Here is a 12,354-nt window from a genome sequence, read left to right as displayed (position 1 = left end):
TAATATCGCTTTCACATACTTTTGACTGAATGAACTTCATTCATCATCATTTTCATCAGTTGATAACTGGGGTATCTGGCTTCGCTTGGTGAGTTGATGAGAGATTATGTGGTAGTTAAAATGAAAGGATTAACTTCAAATTCTAGCAGATTGACCGATCTTGCTTCATACAACTCTACCAAGGATTCCAGAAAGATCCACAGCATTCTAAACCATTCTGGAATCTTCCACAATGACCTGAGGTATTCCAAATGTTCCTGAATATCCTAGACTATTCGAAAACATCCGAGAATTTGATGAAAGTATCTCGATCACTCCCGAGTTTTCTGAACTTTTCTAAAATTTTCTAAATGTTAAAACTTCCTGTGCTCATATTTTTGAAAACACGCCTTTCAGTTAGAAAGGAAACTTTTTCTCATGGATGGGGAATGGAGAGCTACCACAACTTACTAGATCATTCCATGATGATCTTGGATATAAAGGAATGTTTACAAAATGTTCCAAATCAATACCAAACATTCCACAACATTCTACGATGTTCCAGAATATTCTGGAAAGTGAATAGTGAAATGCTATCGAACACTAAAATATTCTGGAGTTCTCTAGAACTATCTAACGGCCGAAACAACTCGCACCTTTGTCTCCAAAAGCACACCTTTCCAGTTAAAATAGAAACTATTTTCACGGATCGAAGATAGAGAGCTATCACACCATATAACTCCTTTGATAATTCAGACTATTTCCGAAAATTACACTACATTTCAAAATGTTCCAGAATGTTCTAAGATGATCAGAAAATTCATGGAAAACTTTCAAATACTCTCGATTATTCTATAGTTTTCTAGAGGGCGAAACTCCCAGCCATCATGTATTCAAAGCAAGCCCTTGAAGTGATCAAAACATGTAGGCATTTATGGTATGCTATTCATACCAAGCGGAACGAGTCGCTAGTTTATTATGAAATCAATGTTGTGGGTATAATATGATTATTTCAAAAGTAGTAATGATTCTACTCACCTGGCATTTCTGGTAGGTGTGGTTGTGTTTCCACCCATTTTTTCACTATCATAATATTTTCTTTCAAATCCTCTTCAGTTTTATTGTTCACCTTCAAACCTCGTTCAAGTACTCGAGATATATTTTCAAAATATTGTTTTTTCTCCTCCATACTGAATACAAGTCGTGATCAAGTCGAAACGGTGTCACAAAGATATTTACTGAAAAATGTTCATAAAGAGGTCAACACACCAATAAACCTTCACATTACAAGATAAATTATTATATAGTTATTTATGATTGAAAATACCTGTAATAAAATCCAATCAATTTTATATTGGAAAGAAATTGATATAAATATAGGAGGAAGAAAACATTAAGTGCATGATGAATGGATGATTACAAAAAAAATTGTGGAACTTTTCTGAAAAATACACTGGATTACCAAAATTAAGTTTCTGAAATTGAATTTTCATTCTCTTATATCGCTCAAAATATGTGTACCTACTGAACGGATGGTCAAAACAGAATGTATTTGATCAAATTCGAATATTTCTCAGGTTTTCTATTTGTATCTCTAGAGAAGGCAGGGTGAATGTAGGCCTACAGCACTTAGGCCACATGTGACCTATTGTACATCTTCCCGAGGAGTTGTCCTCCTAGGTCATCATCCATCCTGTCCTTTCCAGGAAGGTGAACAGGTCACTAGGAGACATCTTCTTCATATAGGCAGGTGTAGGCCAAGACTCGCCAAACACACACTCTTTCATTGACGAAAAATCTGGACATTGACTTAGGACATGCCTGACAGTTTCATATTCCTGTTCACACATCCTGCATAGAAGTGTGTCCACTAGCCCCATATTATGGAGGTGTTTCCTAAGTTGACAGTAGCTAGTCAAAAATCATACTGTTGAGCGTAGATTTTTCCTGGTCATCGGCAGATATTTTTCGGCCCCAGTTTCCCAGGGTCGCCCAGGGTGATCCTGGCAAGATTGCACCCTTTGATTTCATCCCATCTCTTCAGGGATTGAGCATGGGTGTACCGTTTGCCTAGTTTCGCAATTGTCGAAGTCATCAGGCCGTAGGTGCTACTAGGTCCTGAAATTTTTAGTCCTGCCCCTTCTTTGGCTGAAGAATCGGCAATGCGATTACCTTTACTCCTGTCGTGCCTTTCAATCCACCTCTCGATGATGTTATTATCTACCGAGGCTTTGGCTTTGGCTTTGGTGGCACTCTAATACTAACTCTGAGGTAACATGCTGTCTGTTCAATAAATTGATAGATGTAGCCGTTACTACGTGGTATTTTTTCCTATTCCTCACTCAATCTTTAGGCTTAGTGATCTGGAGTATACTCCACATCCTGAGCCTTCTTTGGTTTTTGAGCCGTCAGTATATATGCATATTGCATTTGTAGCATCTGAATCTGTGTTCTGGGTTCAATTGCATCACTGGTTGCCGGCAGCAGAGATTGCGCAGTGAGCGTTTCCTGCGATAGGCTCAGCCCCAATTGACCCATTCCTTTTTCGAGGTTTACACCAGCCGTGCGCAATCTTAATATGGCCCATTAACACAACCTTCTTAATGTACAGGTCCAGAGGGGTCAGACCAGTAATTAATTTCATTGCCGTGGTTGGTGTTGTTCTCATTGTTCCTGTGATGTTCAAACAAGCCAATCACTGTAGTTGATATAATTTTTGGATGGCCGTAACTTGTAGAATTTTCGGTCCCTATGAAATGGCTCCGTACGTTAACAGTGTAGAGCCAGGTGACCACACGAAGTGAAAGACCCCATGCGCGTCCCACTGTCCTTCGACGTGAGGCCACATATGCTCTTTTTGCTCTACTCGGTAGGTGAGACTTCCATGTAAGCTTCCTGTCGAGGATAGTACCAAGGTATTTCTCCTCTGCAGAGAAGTTCAGTTTGCTTTCGAAGATTTCGCGAGGTTTTGAGCCCGATAAACTTCTTTTCCTGGTGAAAAAGACCATTTCAGTCTTCTTGGGAATGATCGACAGTAAGTGTTCTTTACACCATGTGCCTGTAAATTTGAGTCCATCTTGTGCTCTATCGCATAGTGTGTTCACAAATTTGCCAGTCTGCATGATAACCTTGTACTCTGCATATTCAATTGTGTAGAATCCATTATTGTTGAGGTGATTAATCAGGGTATCCAGAACTACATTCCAAAGACGAGGTGATGTGACCCTTACCTGTGGACATTCCCTCATGACCAGTCCTCTCACTGTGATGTCTTCTACATTGATACTTAATGCTCTACTAGAGAGCATTTTGAGTATCTATTCTTCTACTACCAGAGGTACATTCCTGGAGAGTAGTTGCTGGGTAATTGTTGTAAAGGTTGTTTTATCGAACGCTCCCTCGATATCTATGAATATACCCAGATTGAATTGTTTGTTGTCCAATGATCTTTCGATTCTGCCGTGAAGGGCCGAATCAGTAGACCTACCTGGAGTATATGCATGCTGATTTGTTTAAAGTTGGTTGTGAACTAGTACTTAATCTCTCATGTACCGCTCACATAGCCTCTTCATAGTTTTTGAAAGGACGATGTGAGACTAATTGGTCGGAATGCCTCTTGTAATGTGTAGTCCATCCTACCAGGTTTGGGTATGAGTACTACTAGTACTTCTCTCCACTTACTGGGGATATACCTCAGAGCTCTGAATATGACAACCAGGTGCGGCATAAGAATATCTAATCCCTATTGAAATAGGGGTGGTCCTGGTGACTCGAAAGGGGAAAAGCCCGATATGGCCCATCCTATCTTGTCCTCATCAATTACTGCACTAGCAGAATGCCAGTCTTATGAGGGTGTTGTTGGTACTTCCGTCCAGTTCGTCGTTCGAGGAAAGACAGATGCTGGTAAGTGAGTTTCCATAAGAATTTCAGCACTCTCTTGAAAGTTGGCGAATTTGTCGCCATTTTCCCTCGTCAGGAGAAGTGGGAAGTCTTCGACTGCCTCACAAGTTTATTTTTGTTTGTGTCTGCAGACTTTTTTGCCAACTGAGCCAACTGAGGTTGGCTTGATATATATCCCAGTCCTCTTCGAGTTGTGTAAGTTTTGCCTTGTTAAAGGTCGTTCTCGTTGAATAGATACAGAATTTCTATGAAGACTCGACGAGTATTTGGAATGGAACGGGTAAAATATCAAAGATTAGTTTGGTGATTTGTCATGAATTCAAACTAGAAAAAAGGTCATTTAAATAAAGTTGAGTTTCGAAATTCCTGAAATGTTTTAAATCCTTTTCTTGAATTTTTACATTTCAACGTAGATTCAATCGAAATGTGAACGAAAGGAGCGACTCTTCATCGTTAGCATCACCGTCTCACCTCTCAAGTTTATAATTGAGAATTTTTTTGTAATATTATTTTCAGTTTTGTAGATCAAACCTTTTTTTTGCCTCAATCATGTTAATTATAGTCTATCCATTCCCAATTGGAACGGCAATAAAAAAAAAGTACAGTTATGAACATTTCATGCCTGTAGCCCCTAGGCTCGGCTAGCTGGACTGGCTGAATACTAATTTTTTGTCCGATTCCTAATATTTATCATCAGTGCCGTGGGTTCGTGGGGTTAGGTGAGGTACCGAGAATCCAGCAGACATATAATCTACGTCGACGAAACTTGGTTTGACACCCATGATGTTGTCAAATATGACTGGGTAGATGAAACAAAGTATTGTACTTTGAACACACTTTTTTCAAGGAGTAAAGGTGGTTTCGTACTTAACGCTTTGCTTCTGTAGGCCAAAAACATGAAAAATTTGTCTGCTGATTACCACGAAGATATGACTGCGGCTGTATTCGAAACCTGGTACAGTGAGCAGCTTCTCCCAAATATTCCTCCAAACTCGGTTATTGTTATGAATAATGCTTCGTATCATTCTCGATTATTGACTACAATACCAAACAATAACACAAAAAGCAGATATTGTTGATTTCATGCGAAATCATAACATGGAAATACCCGAAAAGATTCCAACGAAAAAGTTATTACTGGCGACCATAAAACAACGAAGTTTCAAAAAAGAATATATTATCGATTCGATGCGTGAAACAACGTGGTCATATTCTCTTACGTTTGCCTCCATACTATTGTGTGTTCAATCTAATTGAAATGGTTTGGGCCACAATGAAAAAAAGCTTGCCGAAATGCTATCAGTCACCGACTTTGAATGCTGTGGTGCTTGATGATATAAGGCGAGTAGCGAATATAGCGAAGAAGAATTTTGATTCTTCTAGCAATTTTGTTGGCTTCTATTATTTTGTGAATATATGTTTGACGAGAATTCGGTGTGATTATTTGTGTTTTCATTGTATTTTAGAGTTTTCTACTCGGAAATCGACTACCTTAAATTTCAAATTTTTTCATAACAACCCATGGTGGAAAAATTCAGTTGAGATAACTTTTTCATGGGGTGATCAATTGCCATGACTGTAAGAACAAGTAACTGAAAAACTACCACTGAAAAATAATATGCCAACGCCTATGTCGAGGCGGGAATTCCTTCTCTGTGCTGTTCCAAGTGGTATTGGAAATACTATACCATTTTTTTTTCAATTTCAATTACCATATTATCTACATCATGTTTGTATCTCTCATATTTATTTGTGTCACCACTGGTGATAGTTTTTTTTTGTAATTTTATTAATAACCTATTCAAAATGTTTGTTGGTTGTTTATATGTTCCTATGGATGAAATGTTGATGTTTTGACTTGCTACAAATGTAATTGTTTTCACATAACGCGGGTTAATACACTATCTATCTATCTATCTATCTATCTATCATGAAATTCCAACAGCTTTCTTTTAACGGTTAGTACTAACTAGAAAAGCATGAAAACAATGAGACTAGCGCTATTTATGTGGTAGCCCAAGAGTTTTCAGTACAGGTAGCATACCGACCCATCAGTTTTCTAACGCAAATTCCTTTTTTCTAACGCAAATATTGAACAAGTTGCAGTGATTTCATCGCGTATGCAACAGTTTTTACATTAAAAAAAACCTTGATCAATCGCTACCACATCAAAGCAATTGTTTTAATTTGCCCGGAGAACCCATCGACTAGGGACTCTCATGAAGCCTGACGCTGCATCAAAATTCAACAAATTACTGCAAAATACTTCGTTTAAAAAAATATATCTACTTTTTGTAATTGTCCGCTTCGTCGAAAGATAACAAATCATAATAATTTGCATATATTTCAATTATTCTGTCATCTGAAACCTCGAGAATAATTTGTTTTCTTTGCTACATACGTGAATTCCGAAATCTATGTAGTTACTGTTAGGAGTACTTCTTCACATACGTATAAACAAGGTTATTCAAAAGTCAAGGTTCTATTTTATCATTTAATTGATGTAGTACATACCTTGATTTTTTTTTCACCGTAGTGTGCGCTGGTCAGGCCCTATCCCCAGAAGCCCCGATACATTCGGGAGTGCGCGCCAGCATAATCAACCAATGACCACTCCCCACACCGTGGTTTAAGTGATCATTGGGTCCGAGAATCATGTGCCCTGAGCAAACGCAGTGAGCCAAGAATGACAGCCTTCTGCATCTGTGCGGCTAAGATTTCTGCCTTAGTGCGGCAGATTTATTATTGATTTATTATTAACTCAGGGTATATCAGGATTATTGGATATTTCCTTGACCTGATCCAAGGATTCTCAACAAGGAGAAAGTATACACCTCTCTTCCGATGGTTCATGCCTGTGAGATAGCTTCAGGTAAATTTCAATTGAGTTTTAATATGAAACAAGCGACATTCTACTCAATCCATGAAAAAATATATAGAATAATTTTTTTTTCGGTGATCAAAATGGATTGATTAAACAATACCCTCGTCCACGTACCAAATAAAATTTCTTCTATATCGTTTGTTTACTAATAACTGACTGTACAGTACGGTGTTATTTTTTTCAAGAAATGATTTACAACATTATGTCAACTGAAACAATTATATAACAGGTGACTTATAAGTAATATGATATGAAGATAATATTCAATATGGAAATGACTTTTCGACAGCCTCTAGTCAAGCGAATTTTGAAACAGCTCAATATCAACAAGTCGTCTGGCCCTGATGAAGTGCCCGTCATCGTACATGAAAGGTGTCCAAATTAACTCGCATCAGTATTTTGCAGACTTTTCAACCTGTCTTACAAGAAAGGGGTTTTCCCTTTTTGTTGGAAGATTCCTCGCGTTCAGTCTATTCCCAAAAAGGGCAAGAAAAATCTTCCACATAACTATAGACCAGTCGCTTTGCTATCAGTGATATCACAAATCATGGAGAAAGTCGTATACCATCATATTCTGACATATTTGGAAGGCTTCAACATCTTGAGAGATCATCAATATGGCTTTCGGCCAGGCGACTTTCTACCGAATGTCTCCTAAATTCGGGATAATGCAATCGAGAAACATGGAGAATCAACAGCTCTTCACCTTGATTTGTGGCATGTTGGTTTGCTGGTTATGGCTTGTTGGATCATTTCTGTGTATAGCACTCCAGCTTTCTGAAAGAACGTTCCCTGTAAGTAGCCATCGATGGATATCTCTCGAATACTTCCACCATCAACGCTGGTGTTCCCCAGGGATCCATATTGTCTCCAATTCTCTTTTAATTGTATATCAACGACTTACTGAAAAACACCAAGAATCCAATATATTGCTTTGCTGACGACAGCACACTTGTCTCGTCATTTCCTTTGGATTCCAAGACATTGGCTACGGAGGCACATTGCAAAGTTTATTCCTCTCAGTTGGAAATAAAGTGCAGCTCCGGCAGCTGTTCGTCTTGGTGAGCAAAAATTGAGGTCGAAGGCATTTGAGTGTACATCTGACTGAGAACAGTACAAAATTATGTAATGGGCGCCACCTGGCGAAATGCAATAATCAGGGTTCAAAGTTCGGCCTGCCAGGGTGACAAACTACATTATGAATTGAAAAAATATTGCATTCACTTGTGCAACTTGAAAATATAACAGGGAGCAAACAATCACTATTCTGAGTCCAAATAATCGGCTATAATTAAAGTTCTTGTTTAGAAATACAGATACCAGTAATATTTTATCCTAAGGGATCAATACCATTTTTTAATTTTTGCACAGATCTCCACCTTGCGATCACCCAGTACTGTGTGTTAGCTCACAAATCATATAAATTGATAATTTCATGAATTTAAGGTTATTGATAAAATTTAAAAAAAAAATATTTTAAAATAATGTATCTGGCCTGTTACTCCTGGACAAGCGACTCTGAAGAACATAAAATCTGGTTAGGGTTTAATTTCCGCCTACCTTCTGAACAACGACAGCTCAAGGGATCCTCAGCAGGAACGAATTGCAAATGACCGAGTATCAATAGTTCCAATTCACGGATATCCTGTGTGTAACCGTTCCTACACCCTACGGGGAATGATTAATAGGAAAAAATAAAATCCTTGCTACTCACCCCACTGGAGGAGGTTTAGAACTTCAAAAAAATTAACGAGAGACCTTTTATTAATTACAATTCAGAAGTAGAGATTCCACAACTTCAACTTCACTTATGAAATAAAACAAGAGAGCAGGTATTACACGAAAAACTACCAAGAGGCGTTTTAATCATCCTATATGATTCTACTTCAAGAGGAATATCTTATGGAGGAGTGTTCAAATCGACAAATGGAACTTGTCGGTTCAGAACATCATTTATTGAAGGCTCGTGATTTTTCCAAAACACATTCGCATCCAGTTTTCATGAACTCGCCTTAAACTCTGACCTAGTGGTCATCTACGTACTATTCGCATTTGCACAGATAGCGGCGGGACGAATATCAGGGTGCCATCTCTGGGAGATAGAGTTGGCATATGGACTTACGAAATTTGAATATGAAAAGATCCGACTCAAAAACGAATATGATCAGAGGCGTAATCACCAGCGATGACCAGGACAAGGAAAAGAGGAATTGATATCTATAGACAAGAAAAGCCATTTCAAATCAAAATATACTGAGGTATTAACAGCTGATTTTGTTTAACTAATTCGATTTCTGTCAATCACTGATTGACATCTTTATCTTGGAATTGTTATCATAAATAAAAAACAAAATTCTGACTGTATTTATAACTGGAATATTTTTCGTGAATAAAAATTAAACTGATGATTTTGATTCATTATTTATAAAAGAAAGATTCAATGGAAATCACGTTGAATAGGCAATCGACATTGCATTCAAAAATTTTATCGTTACTCTGAACTGTGTTTGAACATTTCTGAGCGCTCTCCATTCTTGAAAAGTTGAACAATAATTTCGCTTTCCATACCTTTTCGGCTTCATAGAGATACCTATAACTTTTCTCATGATTTTTTTTGTTGAACCTCAAGTAATCTTTGAAATGTTAAAAAAGTAGTAAATAGTAGTAGAATGCTACAACATCTTCACCAGCAGCAGGAGGTTGCATATCTCAATGAGGATCTAGAAGTGATTGCGAATTGGGGTGAAAGTAACCAGGTTCAATTTAATTTCACAAAAACACATGCATCGGTTTTTTCCAAGAAGATACATGTCTCCAAACCGGATATAATAATGTCAGGTCAGAAAATTCCGCTTTCTGCTTCGATGAGTTTGTTGGGGGTTAAACACAAGCATGTCGCTGGAATTGCAAAGGCTGCTTCTCAAAAGCTTGGAACACACTTCTGAACTAGAAAACTATACACATCTCAGCAACTTTTGATGCTTTATAAAGCTCAGATCAGACCTTCTTCAGAGTATTGTTCTCATATTTGGAGCTCTGCCCCCAAACATAACCCTGAAGTTGCTTGATTCCATCTAGAAGAGAGTCATCCTTCTGATTGAAGACGTGAACATCACGTGCAACCTTGATAGCCGGCAACATCGAAGAAAGGTTGGAGATTTGTCTCACTTCTATACATATTTTCACGGGAGGTGTTCAAGTGACTTGGCACATTTGATTCCACCAAGAGCGGTATATATCAGAAATACGCGACGGACTGTGGCTGCTCATCGTTTTGAGGTTCAATTCAGTACACCTCAAACTTCACTGTTTGAGAACTCTTTCATCTGAAGAACTGCGTTTATGTGGAATAAACTTCCTGAGAACGTCTGAATCGCTACTTTCGCACAGGCACCGCTCTGAGAGCGCCTTAACGATTTTTCTATAGAGCTTGTGTTTTGTCCTTGAAAAAAAGCTACAAGTCTATTTGTTGATGATATTTGAAGTGGCTTCATCTACTTTTAGAAATCGCAGATTCGAAAGTTAAACTTCGTTTAACTTCAGCTCTCACAAGTTTCGATTTCTAAGGGTTGTTGTTTGTGGGAGGGCGAAAAATACAATCAATCACCACTAAAATACTTATTCTAATAATACGAATTCATATTATACCCCAGTATGCCGGTCCATGCAATCGATTCAAAGCATCAAACATGTTGAAATGTTAAAAATAAAGTTTTTGGCTTTCTACTACTCCATCTTGATACAAAAAAAAACGAGGGAATCTTCCAAAGAAAGCAAGGAAGTAATCAATTTGAAAATAAGTGAATCAATACATGGCATAAGCAGATCAAGCTTATTCCGTGACATTAAAAATCGTAATTCAAGAATGAGTTGTGTGTATTTTCTATAATGTTATCTAATTTTGTACTGAAGAGCCTTGGGGCAAGTGTCTTTAGGCGAAACATCGATGTATACCGGTGAGGATGACAGTGTTTCATGTAAGTGCAATTTGTTACCATACATTCAAAGTAGAACTCATGTGAATGATATCTGATTTTTATTCCACAACGAATGTTTGAAATACAAACTGAATAGAGAAAAGTATCTCCTGTATGATTCAGTGTTCATATAGAAGTATTTGTTTTCAAAGATTTTTTTTCTTTCGTGTAATTCAATGTTTATATGAAAGTAGCTGTTTCAGGAGAACTTTCTTTCAGTGTGTCTTAAAGTTACTTCTTTGCATGATCTACACATCCACGTATAGAGTTACTTCCTTCCTTTCTTTGGAAGATTCCCCCATCTTTTTTTTTTTTGTATCAAGATGGAGTAGTAGAAAGCCAAAAACTTTATATCCCAAAAATTTATCACTCCTAAAAATATCACCCCTTCAATTCAGTTAAAAAAAAGTTCACGAAATGAAATCGCAAATTTCTCCAGCTAATAAAAAATCATCTTCTAAAAAATAATTCCATTTCATTTTCAGCATTTTGAAATTTTTCATGTTGCTGTTTCACAAAATGGAGTGAGAACTCAAAAGAAAATTGAGACTTCAAAGCGAAACCATCCCAGGCCCAAACTGTTTTCTTTAGCACATGATAAAATTCCTGATAGAATTGAAGACAGACCAAAAAGATTGATAAGTAATAATGTAATCAAAGTACTCATAGTTCGCTTATAATCAACCCGGTAGATGCATTTTTTTCCTAATGAAAACTTTGAAATATTGTTAGAAATTAGTAAGTAAATTCTGAAAGATGTGGTGTCAGACAGTAATTGACTAGAGTTCTGTTCGGAACAGTGTTTTTCATTTTGGTGATATTTTTTTCGTAAAATCAACTGAGATCAGGAGAGTGCATATCTTGACTTTACAATGAATGAACCACAGATTTTGAAAAACAACAGACCAAAAGGTTCAGGCTAATCCCTAAAATTCTATTAATAAGTAGATGAAAATTCAAGTACTCGTATATTTAAATGGTTCAACAGAAAAAATAATTATTCAAATTATTATTTCAGAAATACAGGAATCAAAATAACACAAAAATACTTTTGTTGTTGTTCTCAACAATTTCATCAATCTCAATTATTTATCTCTATCAATATCAATTTTGCAATAATTGGGACAAACATGCTACTCACCTGTGACTGCAACGAAGAACCAGTCGAAAGAAATTCACATTAACGACTGCTGCGAACAAATTGATAACTTGTTTTACATCAACATTTATTTTCATGATCGGCATCAGGCCTCAATAACAACCCAGTTTGGTAGTAAAACGACTAACAGTACTGGGGTCAGATCCATTTTATTTTCTGTAATGGATCTGTATTTCACGGAAGCACAGAAGAGCCACATATTTTTATCTGTCATCCGGTTTTATTTTTCTCGAAAATTACTTTTTCGGAACTGAAAATTTCGATTTCAATTTCGAAATCTCGAGTTTCAAGTCAAAATTTCGACAATGAAGTCGGAATTCCATTATGTCGAGTTTGAAATCGAAATTTTGAGATTACATGTAGAGTTAAAAGTCGAGATCAAAGTCAAAATTTCGAAGTTCAGAGTCGCAAATTTTCAAAAAAAAAAACAATGATTCAAATATGTATCCCTTTTC

At 37.1% G+C, this 12,354-nt stretch overlaps 1 protein-coding gene across 1 annotated transcript in view; it reads right to left on the bottom strand.

Moving 5' to 3' along the window:
• Nucleotides 1-12,037, bottom strand: part of LOC111512557 (retinol-binding protein pinta) — a 36,397-nt gene extending 24,360 nt beyond the window's left edge. The window contains exons 1-2 of the mRNA XM_023168698.2: nt 11,882-12,037; nt 1,018-1,217 (exon numbers count right to left, since the gene is read on the bottom strand). Coding sequence (XP_023024466.1) covers nt 1,018-1,168 — 151 coding nt within the window. The 5' untranslated portion in view covers nt 1,169-1,217; nt 11,882-12,037. The remainder of the gene's footprint in view (nt 1-1,017; nt 1,218-11,881) is intronic.
• Between the last annotated feature and the right edge of the window lie 317 nt (nt 12,038-12,354).

This window comes from Leptinotarsa decemlineata, unplaced genomic scaffold (genome assembly GCF_025532065.1).
Source record: "Leptinotarsa decemlineata unplaced genomic scaffold, Ldec_3_MD MMD2_tig00000505_RagTag_RagTag, whole genome shotgun sequence".
Taxonomy (NCBI): Eukaryota; Metazoa; Arthropoda; class Insecta; order Coleoptera; family Chrysomelidae; genus Leptinotarsa; species Leptinotarsa decemlineata.
This window is presented reverse-complemented; position numbering and strand designations above follow the sequence as displayed.